General features: G+C 50.0%; 1 protein-coding gene across 1 annotated transcript in view; it reads right to left on the reverse strand.

The window, feature by feature from the left end:
• The window catches only part of EXT2 (exostosin glycosyltransferase 2), a 399,733-nt gene that overhangs the window by 369,231 nt on the left and 9,461 nt on the right, over positions 1-21,041 (reverse strand). Inside the window, exons 2-3 of the mRNA XM_085643454.1 lie at positions 8,711-9,276; positions 8,291-8,380 (exon numbers count right to left, since the gene is read on the reverse strand). Of these exons, the coding sequence (XP_085499580.1) occupies positions 8,291-8,380; positions 8,711-9,246 (626 nt within the window). The 5' untranslated portion in view covers positions 9,247-9,276. The remainder of the gene's footprint in view (positions 1-8,290; positions 8,381-8,710; positions 9,277-21,041) is intronic.

Below are 21,041 nucleotides of genomic sequence, written 5' to 3' on the forward strand. Positions count from 1 at the left end.
GGCACTTGCTGGCCTTAATCGTGAGCCCGGCCCTTTGGAGAGCGGCCAGGACTTCTCTGAGGTGTCCTAAGTGCGCGGCCCAGTGGTTGCTGAAGACTGCAATGTCGTCTAAGTAGGCCGCGCTGAAGGCTTCTAGTCCGGCCAGGACCTTGTTCACCAGTCTCTGGAAGGTCGCTGGGGCGTTCTTCATACCGAAGGGCATCACCCGAAAGTGGTAGTGCCCATCGGGGGTGGAGAAGGCGGATCGTTCCTCGGCGCCGGGGTTGAGCCCGATCTGCCAGTACCCAGCGGTGAGATCAAAAGTGCTTAGGTAGCGGGCGGCCCCTAAGCGGTCGATCAGCTCGTCTGCCCGTGGCAGGGGGTGGGCATCGGTCTTGGTGACTGCGTTTAGGCCCCTGTAGTCCACACAAAATCTGAGTTCCGGGGGGGTGCCGGGGGCGGCGGCCTTCGGCACCAAGACCACAGGGCTGGCCCACGGGCCGTCGGATGGCTCGATGACTCCGAGGGCGAGCATCTTGGAGACCTCCGTTTGTATGCAGGCTCGGACCCGGTCGGGCACTCTGTAGGCGCGGTGTCGCACAGGGGGGCTGTCCCCGGTATCCACATCGTGGACGCACCAGGGGGTCACCCCGGGCGTGAGAGAGAAGAGGGCAGCGATGGGTTGCAGCAGCTGCCGGCAGTCATGGCGCTGTTCTGGGGTCAGGGTGGTGGAGAGTTTGACGCCCTCCATGGAGCCGTCTTGGTCCGAGGACCCCAGGGGGTCGGGTAGGGGCTCGGAGTCGCTTTCGCCCCCATCGTCGGTAGCCAGCAGCAGGCTTAGTTCGGTTCGGGCAAAGTGGGGTTTGAGCCGGTTGGCGTGCAGGACCCGGAGGGGGTTCCTTGGGGACTCCATGTCGACCAAGTAGGTGACGGGGCTCTTCTTCTCAACCACCTTGAAGGGCCCGGTCCATTTGTCCTGAAGGGCGCAGGGGTCCACGGGCGACATGACCCAGACTTGCTGGCCCGGCTCGAACTCGATGGTCGAGGTATTTTCGTCATACCAGCGTTTCATGTCTTCTTGGCTGGCTTCGAGGTTGGCTTCTGCCAGGGCCCGGAACTTCCGAGTCTGGTTCCGCAGGGTCAAGAGGTACCTGTAGACGTCGGGGGGGCATCTTGGACGCTCGCCTCCCAGCCCTCTTTGACCAGGCTGAGGGGCCCTCGGACGGGGTGCCCATACAACAGTTCGAAGGGGCTGAAGCCCAGGGATTTCTGTGGAACCTCTCGATAGGCGAACAGGAGGCATGGCAGCAGGACGTCCCATCTCCTCCTCAGGGGCTCTTCCAGGCCCTGGATCATTCCTTTCAAGGTTCTGTTGAACCGCTCGACCAGTCCGTTCCCCTGGGGGTGGTAAGGGGTGGTGAACTTGTAGGTGACCCCACATTGCTGCCAGAGGGATCTCATGTATTTCGAGATGAAGTTCGTACCCCTGTCGCTCACCACTTCTCGGGGGAACCCCACCCTGGAGAAGATGCCCATCAGGGCCCGGCCCACCACTGGAGCTGTCACAGTTCGGAGGGGGATGGCCTCTGGGTATCGGGTGGCGTGGTCGACCAGTACCAGGATGAAGCGGTGGCCCAGGGCGGTTCGGGGGTCGAGGGGCCCCACGATGTCGAGCCCTACCCGTTCGAACGGGGTGTGGATGGCTGGAAATGGTTGGAGGGGGGCCTTGACTCGACCCCCGGTTTTCCCGCTGGCTTGGCAGGTCTGGCAGGACCGGCAGTGGTGGTCTACGTCTCTCCGCATTCGGGGCCAATAAAAATGGGTCACCAAGCAGCTGTAGGTCTTGTCTCGCCCGAGGTGTCCGGCGAGGGGCACGTCATGCGCCAGGTTCAGGAGGAACTCTCGGAATCGGAGGGGAACCACCAACACACGGCCGGCTCCTAGTTCGGCGACTTTCTGTTCGCCATATAACAAGTCATTGTCCCAATAGATCCAGTGGGTTCCCGTGGGGTCCCCCGTGGCCTGGGCGGCCTCTTGCTGTCGGGCCCCCTCGAGGAACGGGCAGGCCTTCTGTTCTTGTTGGAACTGTTCGCGGGTGGGGCCCCCGTCGTGGCGCCACTGGGCCAGCTCGGGGATCTCGCTGAGGGAGGCGGCCTCGTCGGGGGAAAGTTCGGATGGCCCGGCCTCCTCGTCAGGCTCCTCCGTGCCGGGGGAGGGTGGCAGTTCTGGACCCGCAGGCTCGACGGGGGCCGCTGCAGCGGCTGGTTGGGCGGTCATGGACCGGGTGGTGGCGCAGGCCCATTCGGGCAGCCCTAGCATCCCCAGATGCTCTCGGCGCTCCACCTGGGCCCAGGGGGAGCTCTCCAGGTCGTTCCCCAGGAGGCAATCCACTGGAGCGTCGTCGCGGACAGTTACTTTCAGGGTGCCTGACACTCCTCCCCACTCGAAGGGGATCCGGGCCATCCGGCACATGCTTTCGGTGTAGTCCGCGGTCCGGACAGGGCATAGGACATGCGGCAGGATCTGTTCGGGGGTCACCAGGTGGCAGCGGACAGCGGTCACACTGGCCCCAGTGTCACGGAGGGCTTTGGCCCGTTGCCCATTGATGGTGACCCACTGTTGGTACTTCTGGGTGTTGCTCGGGATGGGGGCTCGGGGCACCATTTCTCGGGTGCCCAGGCATACGAGTGACATGGCAGCCGGTTCCCACTCGGGGGACCCGACGTCGCGGTTTTCCTCCTCTTCCTCTCCTTCCCCCAGGGCTGCGGCGGCTATTTGTCGGGGAGAGAGCCCAGCGGTCCCATTTCGTCGGTTCACGGGGCAGGCCGGGTCGCTCGCATAGTGGCCTGTCTGTTGGCAGCCGAAGCAGGTCACTGTTGGTCGGGGTCCAGGCCTGGCGATGGGGGTCCCCCTACGGACCAGGGTCGGGGACGTGTAGTTGGCGGCTTGGCCTCGTGGCGGGCTTCGGGGCGGCCCGGCCGGGAATTCTCGACTGCGGTGGGACCCTCCTCCTCCGCCCCGCTGGCGAGGAGGTCCCGTGGTACTCCGTTGGTAGTCCCCCACGGGGTTCCGGGGGACCCGGGTGTTGACCCATCGGTCGGCTTCGGCGGCGAGCTTCCGGGGCTCGGTCAGTTTGCTGTCAAGGAGGTGTTGCCTTAGTTCGACAAAGCAGTTGTTGGCGAGGTGCTCTCAGACAATGAGGTCGAACAGTTTGTTGTACGAGGTGACCTTGCTTCCTCTTATCCACCCTTCAAAGGCTCTGCTGAAGAAGTTCACGTATTCGACCCAGGTGGTACCGGGGAGCTTCTTGCAGTCCCGGAAGCGCTGCCGGTACATCTCGGCTGATAGTCCGTAGCGGGTGAGTAGGGCCTCTTTCATGTGGTCGTACGAGGTCATCACCGCGTCGGGGAGTTGCAGCAGGGTATCCCGGCCCTCGCTGAGGGACCTCCCCCATAGGCCGGCACCCCAATCCTTCCGGGGTACCCGATGGGAGGTCATGGCTACCTCGTATGCTCGGAACCATTGCTGGATGTCGTCGTTTTTATAGTACTCCTTGACGATATACTTGGGGATATGAACCTTTGGCTCGGTCAGTGGCAGAGCGTCCCGGGATCCGGGGGTGCTGGTCTCCCCCGTTTTGGATTTCAGTTCGAGTTCCTTGAGGCCCCTCTCGTGCTCGAGGGTTAGCCGTTTCTCTTCTAGTTCTCGATGCCGTTTCTTTTCTTCGATTTCCTCCTGCAGCCGCAGTTGCTCCAAGGCCAACTTTTTCTCCGCCAGCAGGAGTTCACCGTCCAGCCGGAGTCGTGCGAGTTCCAATTCGTGTGTCCGGACCCTCTCCCGTTCTCGCATTTCTTCGTGGGATAGGCCGGCTTCCGGGATGCTTCGTCCCCCATCTGACGGGGTCATGGTCGGCGGCAGGTTTTCGTTCCGGGCCGAGGTCCCTTCGCCTTGGGGTGGAGTGGCCTCGGATTCTGCCCAGGCTTTCAGGGCTTTCTGCATTTCTTCCTTGGTGCCCAATCCTGTGGTTGGGATCCCTTTGTCCTTGCAGAATTGTTTCAATTCTTTGTGGGTGTATTCTTCCAACCTTTCTTGCTGGAAGGTTGCGGCCACGGTTGTTTCTTGGCTGCTCATGGTTCTCTTTCTTTTTCCGTCTGGTTAGGCAGCGGGTGCGTTACTTGCCTGTACGATTGCATCTGGCTCGGATCCCGTCGCTGGCCACCAAATGTTGGAGGGAGGACCACCGGGGAGTCAGGGGGACCACTCCGGGGCACCTTCCTACCGCAAAGTTATAGCCGAGCGCCGCTGAGAAGCCTCCGAGGAGAGGTCTTTCTCCTATGATCGTACTAGGCCCAGTAACACCACCACACAGGACTCCGTATCAGTTGCTTATCTAGGTACTTTATCAATAGCAGCACATTCGAAATATTTCAACAAAACACTGAGATCCAGCACTCCACAACGTTATTTTGCAATCATGTAATATATCAGTCCATTCAGCAGGTGTGATTTCACAATTGTTTCTTTATTATATTCTTCTTTTCTTTACAAATGTAAAAGACATAAACAGCGTAGCCGACGCGTTTCGTCCAAGCGGACTTCTTCAGGGCAATCACTTAAGTGTAAAGAAGGTTTCAACTTGTTTCCCTCCAACTTCAAGAAATATAGCTATACCTTCCTCTAGTAGTCCCAGTAAAATACGTTTCCTTATTCTTCGTTTGTTTGATCAGGTTAAGTTCTTCAAATATATTTATTTCATTAGTATACAGTTAAAATGATATCCGTATGTAGGAGCAGATTCCCTCCATCTAGAGGTCCCGGCTGTGAGTGCTTATGTAGTTGAGAAAGAGTCTCAATGTCTTTGTAGGGTCAGGGTAGCGGGACAGTCTTAGTACCAGCCTGGTACGGGGAAGCTCTGCGCCAGACCTTGCGTTAGGCCGAAGGTGGCTCCGGGGACCGGAGCGGCAGGTGCTGGTCTCAAAGCAGCTCGGACGTGGAGAGCCGCGACGGTGTCTGCAGGGCTCCGGTGGTAGTTCCGCTTTGGTCGAGCCGCGACGAGGTCAGCTGGGCTCTGAAGGCAAGTTCAACAAGGTCGGGCCGCGACAGCGTCAGCAGGGCCCCAAAGGTTCATGAAGGTCTTTAAGCACGGTGGAGCCGCGACGTAGTCAGCAGGGCTCAGAGCGTGGTTCCAGGGTGAGTCTTTCTCCGTAGGGTCAGCCGCGATCCGATCATCAGGGCTCTTGACTCCGGGATACAACTGCTGTCCTGTTGCAGGGTCGCCTCAGATATAGGTCTGGAGCCCTTTGATGTCCGGACCCTTGCGCCCGGGGGGGGGCGGAGAGGCCGGGTCGGGAGCGGCCAGACGCTCAGCAGGAGAGGCGCCAGGCCCAGTAGAGCTGTGGGGCGATCACACCTCGGTGTGGGAGGACGGTTGAGGGTCCCATCGATACTGCCCTCCGCCGGGAGTGGGGAAGTGTTCACGTGGTACCCCCTGGCCAGTTGTTGGTGCCTTGATGTCGGGGCTTGCTGGGGCCGAGGCCGGGTTGAGCGGGGTCACGTAGGCTGGTGTGCAGAGTCACGTACAATCCAAAATGGAGGAGCCCCGAGGGGCAGGGGACCTCGTGCGGCTTGGCGAGGGGGAACAGGACCACGCCACGAGGCCGGCTCCAACAGGAATGTTAATAGGGCTGGTAGCCATGTCCCTTTTCTTCATCAGAGGGATTTTGTAATCAATGTCTGCCTTCCTTTTTGAAGATATTACTGGTTTAACTGTTATGTGTCCAGTATCAGGAATTATATGAAGTTAAGAGGGCAAAGGGCTTTATTTCTCACGGCACTCTGTCCCGCTGGAACTCCTTCAGACTCCAACTCAATTTCCAGATCCGAGTTCGATTCTTAAATAGAGAACGCCTCCTCCTCTTCCGCTGCCAACGCCTCCATTTCCTCCTGCTCTGTATCTTCTCTGAAGATATCCAGGGTGTGTTTGATGTTTTGCAGCTCCGTGTCTCTTCGTCGAGCCCGACGGTCCTGCCAAGTCTTTTTCGTTCGGAATCATTGCTAAGCTTCACAGTCTTCTTCCTTGTGCTCCGGAGAGAGACACAAGTTGCAGACTTTATGCAGGTCGGTGAGCAGATACTTGGAGTGGCACCAAGGACAGAACTGTACCTGAGTCCGTTCAATCGGCAGAAGACTGGATACTTTGGAACGGAGTGCAAGTCGACCGATGCGGCTAGGCCCAAATGCGGCGAACAATGTCTTCTGTAACAAAGACAGAGAGTTTTCCGATTTTTTCAACACACGGAGAATGGTGCGGCACATACGAAAGAATACCAACGAGGGTACAGTGGGTTGCGCACCCCGAAGAACGGTTTCGTATCGGAGCACCGCAAACCAGGTCCAAACCCGATGGCGTAAAGAAAACAATCTAACAATGTGGAGTCGATGCCCATGCATACTATCACTGAAAGGAGGAGTTATCTTACCTTGTGATTGGAAAAGACTTCTTTGAAGAAAAACAACTTGCAAACATCCAGACACAACACTAGATGGTAGGAGTATTAGAAGCATGTGCATCTACAGCACACGTGCCTCGAACACCTTTCTCAGGACCATGTCAGAGATTTATTCACTTGACTAAGCTGGTCTTACCCCTGGAAACTGAAGAGTAATATAGGCCTATGTCAGGAGTAAGACAACTCCTTGCTGCGAGTGCGGTTTGAAATGGGCCTACTGTGTATCTGAACCCTGCTGAAAAAAACAGTGAGAGGGAAATCATTCAAAGACCACCATCTGGGTAATGTTTTAAAATTCTCTGAAATATTATTGCTCGTAAATGTCTTGGCAAAGTGTCTTTTACGGGTATGAGTACTGCCTTCAAAGAAGAATTGATAAGTTGATGAAAAGAAGTCTGTATTGGGTGCAAATTAGATGAACTGAAGGGATTTTTACAGGGTTCAAACAGGTATGTATCTGTTCAGCTTAACCTATGTGTTGACCTTCAATCGCCTACTATTTGGCAGTGCAGGGTATGAATGATGGGTAATGAGTCACTTGGTACCTACCGGTTGTTATGCCATCACTATCTTCAATGAATGGTTTATGTTCAAGAATGTTACAACGTTTGACATCGCCAGTATCGCACTGCCGTAGATGAACTGAAAGAAAGTAGACCTAACTGTACCAAGTAACCTGTGTCTTTCAATACGATGGACCACAAGATAGACAAGATAATCGTGCAGTGAGACAGCAATAAACTAACATGCAACGACTAACCGCCTGGATCAATTCACAGATAAATCAAATTAAATGGTTCTAAGTGCAAGTCAATACAATCAACAAAAATTGGTTTTGTGGCTCCATTAAGCTCTAAAGTAGGAAGTAATATGATTTAATGTCTAATACTTTATAAAGCGTTACGATGCGCATGCTTATGTAGTTGATAAAACAAACATTTTTATTTCAGAATAATGTATGTTTGCTACTGTTTATTTTAAAATACTGAAATTGGTGGATGGTTGAGCTATGTTGGCATTTAGCGATGAATCAATTAGAGTTTTCACAAATCGCACTGCACAAATTAATTAAATTAAGCTCACATATGGCATGCCAGGCCCATGAATTGGACGAGACCTAGAGTTCCTACTGTTCTGGTTTAAACCTCCAAAACAGCAGGAGAAGACCACGTCCTAATCATCAACTATACTGACCGATGGTCACACTGCCAGCCAATTAACAGTAGTGAACCTATGACGTCACCTCTCTTTCTCCCCACAAGGGGTGGGTGGGGCGGGGGGTATTTAAATAGATAGGAGATATTGCTAGGTTCTGCCCTAGGTTCACAGATCAACTCCCTGGCAGCTGACCTGTCTGGAACCCAAGAGTGGGTTCCTTTTCTGCTTGAGAGCAGCTGGAGAATACAAAGTAGGTCCAAGGCGGGTGCTGTGTGGTCCTTTGCCTTCCACGTCCAGAGATACAGTAAATACACTACATAGAAATTCAGTGGGGGGTGTTCAGCAGCAGCACATTATCAGCAATGTAGCAATGAGCCACCAAAACATTGCACTCAGTCATATACGGGTAAACATCACCATCTGTAACAGCCACCAAGACTGCACAGCCAAAAGGACATCTAGTCTAAAGGAGAAGCTGTGGAACCAGACAACAAATTATAATAAGGACTTCCTCACTTAACCATACAGTTTAATGCTGGATAAGTTGTTTGATGTTTGGGTGGACCAGTGCATTTATCTGCCAATATAGGGTGTGCTTAGAAGCAAGCAAAGCTTAGAAATAAGCATTCTGAAAGTGCCCTTACCTGTCTCGAGGAACGTCCAGGGCAGTGTTGTAGTCAGGCGGACTCCCTGGCAGCATGTTGAAGAGCAGGTGATTGGTGCCTCGGTCCCACCTACAAGAAGTGTTGTACAGGTAAAGCAGTTGGTTAATCAAACCCCATCTGTTCCAAATCTTCCAAATTTACATCAGCAACACCTGTGATAGCCAATTAAGCCATCCAACCAACCAACCTTTGGACACGTACAAGCCCTTTACGTTTCATGCTATACACCCCAGCAATGGGCTTAGTGGACACGGTAATACACCTAAGCAGCTGACCTCTCCTGATCCAAGTGCATTCATCATGAGAATATTTCTTACTCGCATGGCTTTCAAACAGAAAACAAACACACACCTCAGGATAAGCATGTAAGATATAGCAAAGTCCACAAGTGGTACATACCGGGACAGATGTGCAAAGACCTGTGCCGTCTCCTTGATCCTCAAGGTGTTCTGGCTGAGCACATCTATGGACGGCACGAAGAGACAGGCCCGGTTGATGTCGTCAGTGTAGAAGTCACTGTCAGATATGGCAGTCAGAAGCTCATTGTACTCCTGGGTGAGGGGGCCACTAATAGAGGCCCCACTCTCATCCACGTACCTCTTCAGGGAATAGATGTACACCTTAATCTTATTCTTGGGGTTGTAGCCACACCGGTAGACATCAAAGCAGGTATGCATGCGGCAGCTCACATCTCCACGCTCTGGCACAGGGCTGTCCTCAGGGAGCCGGACCACAGGCACATCGTGGACACTTCGCTTCTCTACTGTCCAGTCAGTGGAGGACTCTATGGAGTGTGGCCAAAATTGGAACATGCCTGTGGCGAGCAGCCCTAGCAGTACAATGGAGAAGAGTGCTATGTAGTATACGCGGTGTCGGGTCTTCATTCTCGGAATGAGGGCAGGACCCCGTCCGTTATACTTGACCGACGCACACATAGTGGGACAAGCCTCCTGCACTGTGCCCTGCTGTAGAAAAGAGATAAACAAACATCAGAATAACAAGTATTTCAAAGTCTTGTAGGCTTGGAGATTAGTGAGGGGCATACAGGCAATGAGCACACGTACAAAACACTATGAAAACAATTTCCTTTTCTAACTGAGCTCTATAAGGATCCAGTGGATAAATGTATGCATACAGGCATATCTGTGCAACACAAATATCAATGTTTCACACCCTGGCGAGGATATGCAAACCTTTCATTATTCCAAAGTCAACAACAGGTACAGTTATGACACCAGCCATCTTCAGTGCCTCCAACACTGCATCAGGTAAGTAAAATATCTGAAACACAAATTGTCACCATGTTCACCTTCCGATAATTGGCAGAAGTATGTGCTATAAAGCAGGATCAGTCTGTTGTGGATACAAATCTGTTCGCGTGAAGGTCCTTCGCTTCCCCATTCTCAAAGTTGGCCCAGAGCTACTAACAATAATTTGTTTACCTGTATCAAAAAATAAGCTCAGTGACATAAGAAACTGGAAAAAGTCCTTGTCAAAGGTTGGTTAGATCCCCGGGTATTGTACAGTTTCTACCATGGAACAAGACTCATCAATGTCAGACAAATGGCTCAGACAAAAGGGCAAACAACTTATGTTTAAAGCACTTGCCACAACAGCTTTGTAGTGTGTGTTGCAACTATGTCCAGTACTGCTGAGGTGAAATGACTGATGAGAGAGAGGGGTCATCAAATATTATATTAATGATGTTTTTATAGCGCACAGTCTGTCTTTAGTATGGCTTCTGTCCTAACATTTCAAAGTTTCCATTGCAGACAGTGTTGGAGATGATTAGGGTGAACTAGTGCACTTATTATACTTTGTTTTCTCTTTTGCTTGCTGTGAGGAAGATTTTTGTCCTGATATGTACGAGACTATCTATTTACTGATCCAATTTTATGTAGCCAAGTATGAACAAGGAGATTCACACATAACAACCAAGGTGAGAGAGACGGCTCTTACAATGTACGAGTTAACTTATTAACAACTGACACTCAAACCAAGACTGGATCGGGGACGAATCATGCATTTTGAGTCTTATTGAAGGAAAATGAACAGTGTAAATTCGAGAATGCCTGGTGTACTGAGAAAGTAAAACTTAAAAAGAAGTTGTAACAAACTGTGTTATTGGATGCGTAGGATGCGAGTGTTTCACAAGTGATTCTGCAACTTTCCCTTTACTGGGAACCGAGCAGCTCATTGTAGCACTTGACTCTCTCAGGGTAGTGAAGCAGAGCTGTACATGGTCTACTCAGACCAGGTAGAGTGAGCTCGTGTTCCTACTCACTGGTAGGCAACCAACAACACTCAAATCATTCTCTAGCCTGTGGCTTTTCTTATGAATAGGCAAAGTACTTGATCACATGCACACACACACTACTAAATACTACACATTAAATCATATTTATGTACACCTGTGGTGACACCGTTAGAACACATTATACTCCTAGTGGGTCGGGAACTCTAGCCACTCTACCACAATATCACCACCTATACTAGACAATACTGGGGGCGGGGCCTTGTTATTCAAAAGGCAGGCCTACTGGTGTGCATGTTTTATCATTCCATTTTCCAATGCGGGAAGTCGGATCTTCCTTTTTATTCTCAGTGGACTTGCGCTGTGTTTTCCAATTTCGAAGGCCGGGTGCACCTGCCCTTTTGATGGGCACCCGGTGTGTGGTAGTACAGGCGGGTACGCGAGAAGTCCAGTTCTTGTGTTTCTGTCCCACAGAGTTTGGGTGCTCCTGTACAGTTTCTGCTGCGTTGTACCCCAGAGGATGGGGTACCCAAGACCATAGACTAGCACGGAGCAAGGGCCCCACAGTGACTCCCTTTTCATTAAATTAAATAGGAAGCAGATGGCCACCCAGTGGTTTGCACCCATTTACCCCGCACCTCCCACTCCTTTCCCCCTAGTGAGACATCAAGACCATTTTCGTGAAGCATCCTGGCCTCCAAGCATTACTTTTTTGGGGGGGGAACCTGGTTTTGCTGCTATTTGTGAGACCTGTACTCTGCAAGGGCTCCTGATGCTCTCTCCTGCTTGGGGAGCATGTTCCACACCCCCTCACAGCCATGGAGTACAACAACTTCAGTGCCAACATCCCAATGTGTCCCACAGCATCCTGGCTGCTTGCAGGGCACCTGTGGGTCAGCAGAGTCAAGGGCCAGTCCACAGAAGTCCCTCTATAGTCCTTCAGCAGGTTTACTACCTTAACTGTTCCTCAGGCGGCAGGAGGGAGCCAGAGTCACCAGCCCTGGATGAAGTTTTTGTTATAATTTATATATTTGTTAAAGTGTTGTAATAAAATAGCTACGTTCATACACCAGTTTGCCTCTACTCTTGCATCAGGAGCAAGATGTATTGAGGAGAAGTCAGCCATTTTGCTTATTTATTCTACAAAGCGAACCTCTTTTTGTAAGAAACAAGCTAAACGATAGACTTTTTAGACTTCTGTTGTTCAAGAGACATTGTTTTTAATAGTATTCGCTCACATTTTAAGGACTATCCCAGGTCAGTAGCAATCCTTGAAGAGACTGTTCTGCGACAGACTACGTGTGCATATATACCAGGCGCTGCAAGAAGATGGTAATGTCATGCTCGCCTCGCACATCGCTGCTCCTGTGTTCATCTGTACCAGCCCAGAGCCTCTACTTTAGGGGCTCAGAAGCGGAATCTATCTTAAAAGGCGAGCACCGGCGGTTAGCAATCTCTGTCCATTCCCCAGAATTTACTGTAAATGCGTCTCGGTTGGTGAGACTTGACCAAAGTGAAAGTCCAAAAACAAGGTAGTCAAAAGCAAAAAATCCAAGCGGGATTAAATCGGAGGAACCAACTTTGCGACAGGAGTGCCATGCATCACTCATATCCCACAAGATATTTTAAAGATTTTAGGCTGTGGGTGTATAATTATTGGAGATTAAAATGTGACCAGAGTGCTTAACCAGTTGCATGCATGACTTTTAGGTCAGAAATACTCCCTTTTGTGGCCGTTAGAGATAATCTCAGCTTGGTATTGTCATCTACACAGTGTGACAAAGCTGTCACATTCATGATAGCAGTGTAAATGTCATATGTGAGCTGTTCTGACTAATGTAATCTGTTGTGATTAATGCAGCTTGCCTTGAAAGGAGGATAAGAGATATTCAATCTGAAAAGACTTCCTCTCTACCACCACAATACCCTGCTGTTTTTTTTTTTATATTTTAAGAAAAAGGAGGCGGGGGCTTAACTTCAAATTACAATTGTGACGAAAATGTAATGTATCAGGCTACCATCTTGCTAAATGTGTTCACTGTGTAACGTTTCTTATTGCAGTTTGAGCAATAGCCAGATTTAAAGATAAAAAATAAAAGTTTACTACACTAAAGAGGAAGAATAACCTCTCCAGTTCTTCAGAGGACAAGAGGTGTTAACAAAACACTAATACATTGCTCAACAGTTAGGAGAAGGTCACTTAATGCTATTTAATTTTGGCTTTTTGGAGGGTCAGGATCAGAGCACCCATGGCCTCTACTCGCAATTTAAAGGCCCGAAGCCTATTACACTAATGTGTTGAACTTGAGGGCAATTTCACCCTTGCATTCTCTAGTAAAATCCACTGACTGTGCAGTTGAATTGCAGGAGTTTAATAAAGGTAATGTACATAGAACTGTTATAGCCAGGTTCTAGATTCTGGCGATGGGAACAGATGGTAGGGTTTCTCAAGTCTTTTAGACCTCGCATGGAGATTGACAGAAATGGTGGCACGCCAGTGTTCCTGGAGGTATATTGGTGGCCTTCATCGCCTTTCGGTAGTGCCTTGGGAGCATTAGCCAAGCTCTGGCATGGATACATTCCCACTTTATCTTGTAGAGCACAGGGATAACATTACAGCAGTTTTAGTATTCATCCATAAACACTAGTTGAATGCATTCACCAACGCACCGGATATTTTACAGCTATTGCAATGCACAGAATCGTTATTTAATGGAAGGCCTAAGACAGATGCCACACCAGACAGGTTTTGATACTTTTGAAAGACAAGTGAGTGTGCCACAATACACTGAAGATGTCCTATGCCAAAGGAATATGAATGGTAGGGGGTGAAGAAGGTATTCAATGGCCACCTATGTTCTGCCCATCTATCCTCTGTCACTGCTCTCCTACAGCACATAAAGAGACAAACCTGTGTCTCAAGGTGGGATTCTGATTGCAGTTTCAAAGGCATCTCTCCGAAAAAGATGGATTATCAAGGGAGCACATGCCTTGGTTCTTGGCAACATTTAGTTAATTAATTAATGAATTAGACTACCTTATAAAGCGCAACAGCAGCTTCAGACTGTATGAATCCTAGCGCAAGGCAGCATACACGGCGACTACACGAAGATGGGCAGAGTTTTAAAAATAGTATAGCATACCAGATGTGCCTCCTTTCCCTGCACAGCTAACTGAAACCTAGCCAACAGATGAGCACGAAGTGTGAAGGAAGACATGTGGCTACAATGGTGAAGGGGTCTGTGTTTTATATTTTTATGAAGAGGGACCCAGGTTGTCTAGGTGTCCAGAAGTGTGAGCCTTTCATGGGAGAACAAGTAACAATCTGGCCACCACATACTTGAGAGTTTGTTGCTGAAGAAAGAGGTATTTTGGAAGCGCCAGGGTCTTGAGGTAAAGGAAACAAGGTGAACAAGGAGGTAACCAACCTAGGTTTGGAATAAATGTTTTTAGATTTACATATATATTTCTTTAAATACCTAGGATTCTATCTTGCTCCATAGTCAACCACCTGCTGTACCCCATGGCAGAGTGAGGCAGCACAATTGCTGCTGCATATGAACCTCTGTGTTTACATTATTCAGGCCCCCTGGGCCCTGTGTTGGTTCCGGGGAAACAACGCAAAGTGTATATTGCTCTTCTTCAAGCATTTGTTCTCATAATCACCACATTCATCTGTCCAGAACATTTTAAGACATAAGCTACTTTTTCGGGCTCTGACCCTACTTTTAGAGGAAAAATATTTTGTTGGAGACCAAGTAACTCAAAGTTAAACAAGCATTTGCAATGCAATAGGTCTCGTATTATTAAAGTTTGTGCTATTGGTGTTTCATTATTTAGCAATGCCAATAGCTTAAACTTTAATAAAGCAAGACCTATTGCTTGTTGATCTTTTTAAGAAATATATAGGTTCGTAATATTCTGTGTTTCCGGGTTGCATGAAAGCAAATCCGATTGTTGGACATATTCTGAACGCCCCTTGAGTGTGAGAGAGTTGTAGTATGTAAAACGATCTATGATTGGAGCTTTCTTGGCATCTCAGCTTATCCCGGTGCGTGCGTGGAACTTCTAAAAGCTAATCGGCTGTGAAGCTACTGCTAGGCATGAACACTTTCTCAGCTGTATTCTCTCTGGTTCGGTGGGTGCCACGCAGGAGGGAACTGGCTGGCTGACCAGGTGCTAACATTTGGTCTGTAGGGCATGCGCGGTACCGGTCTCTTTCGCGTGCCCAGTGGCGGTGCGTGCAGCCGGTGAAGACAGCGCCTGTCCCCTTCCGGGGCTCCCGTGGTGAAGAGGGAGCCCCGGCGCCAAAGAGGAAGTGCGGGAGCAGAAGTTCCGGGTCCCAGGAGGGGGCCCGGGTGAAGAGCGGCCAGTCGCCGTTCAGGAGGATTCCCCCCGCAGACTGGGTGAGTGGGGGATTCTCCATTCGTCCAGTGGTTTGTTTCCTGAGCGGAGTGGAGTTTAAAAAAAAAAAAAAAAGCGAAACTGAAACTGAATGCTGGCTTGCGAGGGAAGGGGGACAGGAGATGTGCACGACGCGTGGCTGTAAGCGCGTACACAGGCTCCAATCTGCCAAAAGCCTGCGCGTGCCCATCTCCTGTCCCACTTCCGAGGCAAGTCGGCAACAATAGATCTCGCTGGCGACAGCAGCGCTTCGCGCTGCGTTCGCCAGGGAGACCTAAAAAGACAGTAATCTGAAGACACCTTATGAGGAAAATAAAGCTGTGACTAGAATATATGCCCTATCAAACTACTCAGGCGCCACTGACTCAGTGTAATCTACTGAATAATACTATGATCTGCCCCTCGACGAGAGATACTAAATATTTTTTACCCTTCCACTGGATCCCTAAAGACCACACTGTTCCAAATACAAGGGGCCAATATTACCTGTAGAGTTAGACGAATTCCAGTGGTACCTGCAAGACACCAAAGCATAACTATGTGGAGGTGCAAGTTTAATTGGAAGGATCTGAAATAGGGTCTCGGACGCCGGCCACAGCCAGAATTTGGAATATGTAAAAACATCTCTCCGTAAGAGTGAGTCGAAGTCTGGTGACAGTGCCAACGCCCCCAGAATTATCACTTGGATAATGTCAGCTTAAAGTCCCCAGTGACAGACTTGAATGAGACCGAGAGCACCGATAATTCGGTACATCGATCACCGCAAGCCGAGTCACAACCCTAAATGCATTTTGTTTAAGGAGCAACTAAACAGAGGCTTAAATAACTCGGCCCGACTGCATTGTTTTTGCTTTCTCAGGTTCCTGCATCTCTATACTCGCTGTATCAATGGTTGATTTGTGTCTGGCAAACAAACAGAAGACCCTTATACCACTTTACAAGCTCATATCCAGTGTGTGTGTGCTCTTTTATGGGACATGCGGGTTGGGATGATGTGTATAGGAGCAATCTGCTTGTTTGGAACACCGGACACACACACAAAACCTGTGACTGCAGGGAGCCACAGAAAATGAGAAAACCAGACAGAGGACTTTGCATGATCTCCGCTCGCTTCCAGCAAATATTCCACTGCTCATTCACACTACCATCTGTGGTAGCTGTTGAACCGCCAATCCACTGCCTTTGAATCAAACCATTAATAACATGCGTGGTCTTACTCTCTCCAGCGTGGTCTTACTCCCTCCACCTTGTTGTATCAGTGATAGGATTCCTGCTTCTCATTGCTTTCCACAAATTCACTCCTACAAACTTTGTCCTTCTACCCTAATAAGTTTCAGTCAGTAGAGTTAATGTATAAAAGGGGATTCATTAGATAGATAGTTACCGCTGCAGCCTCCAGCATCCACAGTCAGGTGACAATTGCAAAGACAGGAATAGACCAGATGATGATGGCAACGTATTAGTGGCAACGAGCATGTGCCGGCCACCAGCTCTCGGGCTTATGTGGTAGTGGTACCTAAATGAATCTGGCTCGGAGGTTAGGGGGTCCATACTCAAAGCATATTTGAGGATCGTGTTGGTGTTAAATGAATTCTATATCCAGGTCAAGAAAAGCTGTGTAAGTGGACTGGGAGGCCTGAGACATTCTTCAGGAGTCAACAATGTGGGAGCCCATCCTCGTCGCCACTAATGTGTTTCCTTCAGTAAAGTTAATCAACAAAAGTGAACTGAGCTGGAGCAGACTGCAGTTAAAATGTAACACCCCCCCCATCTTGAGTACTGGTTGGGATCTTGGCTTAACTCCTAGCAGCTCTGATCGATCCGCTGAACTTACTCCCAAAAACACCCCACGCTCACGTTGTACTTGCACCCACCTTCTCCGTTAAGAACTGCTCTTGGCTTATATATGTTAAGTGCTCTATGACAACATTACTTGACCACTGCTTGTCATTATGATGATGAGGGGAGGCGCCAACATAACTCCCACATGGTCCAAGTGTTGAAAATAGCGCCATTGCGACCTTCATAGCACACTACAAGCCCTGGGGCATGGGCTGTCCTGTTTTGATGATCAATAAACAGTGTTACAAATCGCTGTGATGGGGTTTACAAATCTGGCACATCGTTCTTGTCTACTACCAACGCATTGCCTTTGCACTGACGTCATTCCAGGACTTTCTAGATAAAGGAAAAAAGATTAAAATAAAGTTTTTGATAGACTGTGTTAAAAGTGAAAAATAAAAACTGTTTTCTCTAGATTCAGAAAGCTCTGAGTAACAAAACGTCGCACTTCAGTCAGTCCTAGCATATATAACGTTTTCATATTACAATAAAATCATCGAGTTTTTTTACCACAAGTCATTCCCCAGTGCACCACTGATCATCATGGCTGGTCGTATATACATGTTCCTGTTGCCTTATGTCATCTGACACGGTCACAACTGGGTGCTCCATTAAAAAAAAAAAGCTTCAAATGATCTTCCTGCTAGCTGAGGGAGAGCACTCAAATGGCAAACTGACAAATTGCTTAATTCGATCAAAGTTCTAGCACTGGAGCTTCCGCAAAGGATTATCTTGGGAGTTAAGATTCCAAACAAGCAGGCGTGTGGTGATCTCAGGGCAAAGGAGCCAGACTGCTCATTGTCACCAGTTCCCACCCCAAAGGGCTGAAGGAAATCTGCAACGTAATCAACTGATGGCCAGCGCGACTCTTGGATGTGCTTAAATTGCACCAAGATGAACTGAATACGTGTAGCAGTACATGCACCACTTATGCGAAGATTGCCCGTGTTTTCGTTATATGTTAATGACTTTACTTAAGCCATTTTGTGCCCTGCGCTTCATGAAAAATAGCAGTCCTGTTTCTATGCTACGGGTTCTGTATTTCAAAATCTGGTGGCCCTAAAGATAGCGAGTTCCTATGTAGGGAGTCTGACAAGGGGTGAAGCAAAAGAATTTCAGAGTTATGAAAGTATAATTGTTGGGGCAGAATTGTTCCCTGGATAGTAACGTGGCGGGTACCCCCTGTCCTGAGTGCCCGACTGCAAGTGAAACTGTTTGCCTTTTTGTTGGGACCTGGCATCATGCTAATCTAGTGTGTGCGCAGAGGCCGACTCCTGCTCCTGGCAATGTGAGGGCCAGATCCTGATTGGTGACCTGAAGGGGCGCCTTGAGCGTTCCCACCTAGTGAACAAAGCATTTCAGTGCATGAAGCTGTGGCGGCAGCGTACCGTTAATCTTGAGAGTGTGAGAGTGTGTGCGTGTGTGAGAGAGAGTGTGGGTGTGTGTGAGGGAGAGCGTGAGGGTGTGAGAGAGAGGGAGAGCGTGTGGGTGTGAGAGAGAGCGTGTGGGTGTGAGAGAGAGAGTGTGGGTGTGAGAGAGAGAGTGTGGGTGTGAGAGAGAGAGTGTGGGTGTGAGAGAGAGAGTGTGGGTGTGAGAGAGAGTGTGGGTGTGCGTGAGAGAGAGAGTGTGTGCGTGAGAGAGAGAGTGTGGGTGTGAGAGAGAGAGTGTGGGTGTGAGAGAGAGTGTGGGTGTGTGTGAGAGAGAGAGTGTGTGCGTGAGAGAGAGTGTGGGTGTGTGTGAGAGAGAGAGTGTGTGCGTGTGTGAGAGAGAGAGTGTGTGCGTGTGTGAGAGAGAGAGTGTGTGCGTGTGTGAGAGAGAGAGTGTGTGCATGTGTGAGAGAGAGTGTGCATGTGTGAGAGAGAGTGTGCATGTGTGAGAGAGAGTGTGCATGTGTGAGAGAGAGTGTGCATGTGTGAGAGAGAGTGTGCATGTGTGAGAGAGAGTGTGCATGTGTGAGAGAGAGTGTGCATGTGTGAGAGAGAGTGTGCGCGTGTGTGAGAGAGAGTGTGTGTGTGTGAGAGAGAGAGTGTGTGTGTGTGAGAGAGAGTGTGTGTGTGAGAGAGAGAGAGTGTGAGAGTGAGAGCGAGTGAGTGTGAGAGTGAGAGCGAGTGAGTGTGAGAGAGAGTGAGAGCGAGTGAGTGAGTGTGAGAGAGAGTGAGAGCAAGTGAGTGAGTGTGAGAGAGAGTGAGAGCGAGTGAGTGTGAGAGTGAGAGAGTGTGAGAGTGTGAGAGTGAGAGAGAGTGAGAGCGAGTGAGTGAGTGTGAGAGAGAGTGAGTGTGAGAGAGAGTGAGTGTGAGAGAGAGTGAGTGTGAGAGAGAGTGTGTGTGAGAGAGAGTGTGTGTGAGAGAGAGTGTGTGTGAGAGAGAGTGTGTGTGAGAGAGAGTGTGTGTGAGAGAGAGTGTGTGTGAGAGAGAGTGTGTGTGAGAGAGAGTGTGTGTGAGAGAGAGTGTGTGTGAGAGAGAGTGAGAGCGAGTGAGTGTGAGAGCGAGTGAGTGTGAGAGCGAGAGAGAGTGAGAGCGAGTGAGTGTGTGTGAGCGAGTGAGTGTGTGAGAGAGAGTGTGTGTGAGAGAGAGTGTGTGTGAGAGAGAGTGTGTGTGAGAGAGAGTGTGTGTGAGAGAGAGTGTGTGAGAGAGAGTGTGTGTGAGAGAGAGTGTGTGTGAGAGAGAGTGTGTGTGAGAGAGAGTTGTGTGTGAGAGAGAGATGTGTGTGAGAGAGAGATGTGTGTGAGAGAGAGATGTGTGTGGGAGAGAGATGTGTGTGGGAGAAAGAGTGTGCGAGTGAGAGCGAGTGAGTGTGAGAGTGAGAGCGAGAACGAGTGAGTGTGAGAGCGAGTGAGAGCGAGTGAGTGTGAGAGCGAGTGAGTGAGAGCGAGTGAGTGAGAGCGAGTGAGTGAGAGCGAGTGAGTGAGAGCGAGTGAGTGAGAGCGAGTGAGTAAGAGAGCGAGTGAGTAAGAGAGCGAGTGAGTAAGAGAGCGAGTGAGTAAGAGAGCGAGTGAGTAAGAGAGCGAGTGAGTAAGAGAGCGAGTGAGTAAGAGAGCGAGTGAGTAAGAGAGCGAGTGAGTAAGAGAGCGAGTGAGTAAGAGAGCGAGTGAGTAAGAGAGCGAGTGAGAAAGAGAGCGAGTGAGTAAGAGAGCGAGTAAGAGAGCGAGTAAGAGAGCGAGTAAGAGAGCGAGTAAGAGAGCGAGTAAGAGAGCGAGTAAGAGAGCGAGTAAGAGAGCGAGTAAGAGAGCGAGTAAGAGAGCGAGTAAGAGAGCGAGTGAGTAAGAGAGAGAGCGAGTGAGTAAGAGAGAGAGCGAGAGAGAGAGCGAGAGAGAGAGCGAGAGAGAGAGCGAGAGAGAGAGCGAGTAAGAGAGCGAGTAAGAGAGCGAGTAAGAGAGCGAGTAAGAGAGCGAGTAAGAGAGCGAGTAAGAGAGCGAGTAAGAGAGCGAGTAAGAGAGCGAGTAAGAGAGCGAGTAAGAGAGCGAGTAAGAGAGCGAGTGAGTAAGAGAGCGAGTAAGAGAGCGAGTAAGAGAGCGAGTGAGTAAGAGAGAGAGCGAGTGAGTAAGAGAGAGAGCGAGTGAGTAAGAGAGAGAGCGAGTGAGTAAGAGAGAGAGCGAGTGAGTAAGAGAGAGAGCGAGTGAGTAAGAGAGAGAGCGAGTAAGAGAGCGAGTAAGAGAGCGAGTAAGAGAGCGAGTAAGAGAGCGAGTAAGAGAGCGAGTAAGAGAGCGAGTAAGAGAGCGAGTAAGAGAGCGAGTAAGAGAGCGAGTAAGAGAGCGAGTGAGTAGGAGAGCGAGTGAGTAGGAGAGCGAGTGAGTAGGAGAGCGAGTGAGTAGGAGAGCGAGTGAGTAGGAGAGCGAGTGAGTAGGAGAGCGAGTGAGTAGGAGAGCGAGTGAGTAGGAGAGCGAGTGAGTAGGAGAGCGAGTGAGTAGGAGAGCGAGAGAGTTGGAGAGCGAGAGAGTTGGAGAGCGAGAGAGTTGGAGAGCGAGAGAGTTGGAGAGCGAGAGAGTTGGAGAGCGAGAGAGTTGGAGAGCGAGAGAGTTGGAGAGCGAGAGAGTTGGAGAGCGAGAGAGTTGGAGAGCGAGAGAGTTGGAGAGCGAGAGAGTTGGAGAGCGAGAGAGTTGGAGAGCGAGAGAGTTGGAGAGCGAGAGAGTTGGAGAGCGAGAGAGTTGGAGAGCGAGAGAGTTGGAGAGCGAGAGAGTTGGAGAGCGAGAGAGTTGGAGAGCGAGAGAGTTGGAGAGCGAGAGAGTTGGAG

This window comes from Triturus cristatus, chromosome 3_1 (assembly GCF_964204655.1).
Source record: "Triturus cristatus chromosome 3_1, aTriCri1.1, whole genome shotgun sequence".
NCBI lineage: Eukaryota > Metazoa > Chordata > Amphibia > Caudata > Salamandridae > Triturus > Triturus cristatus.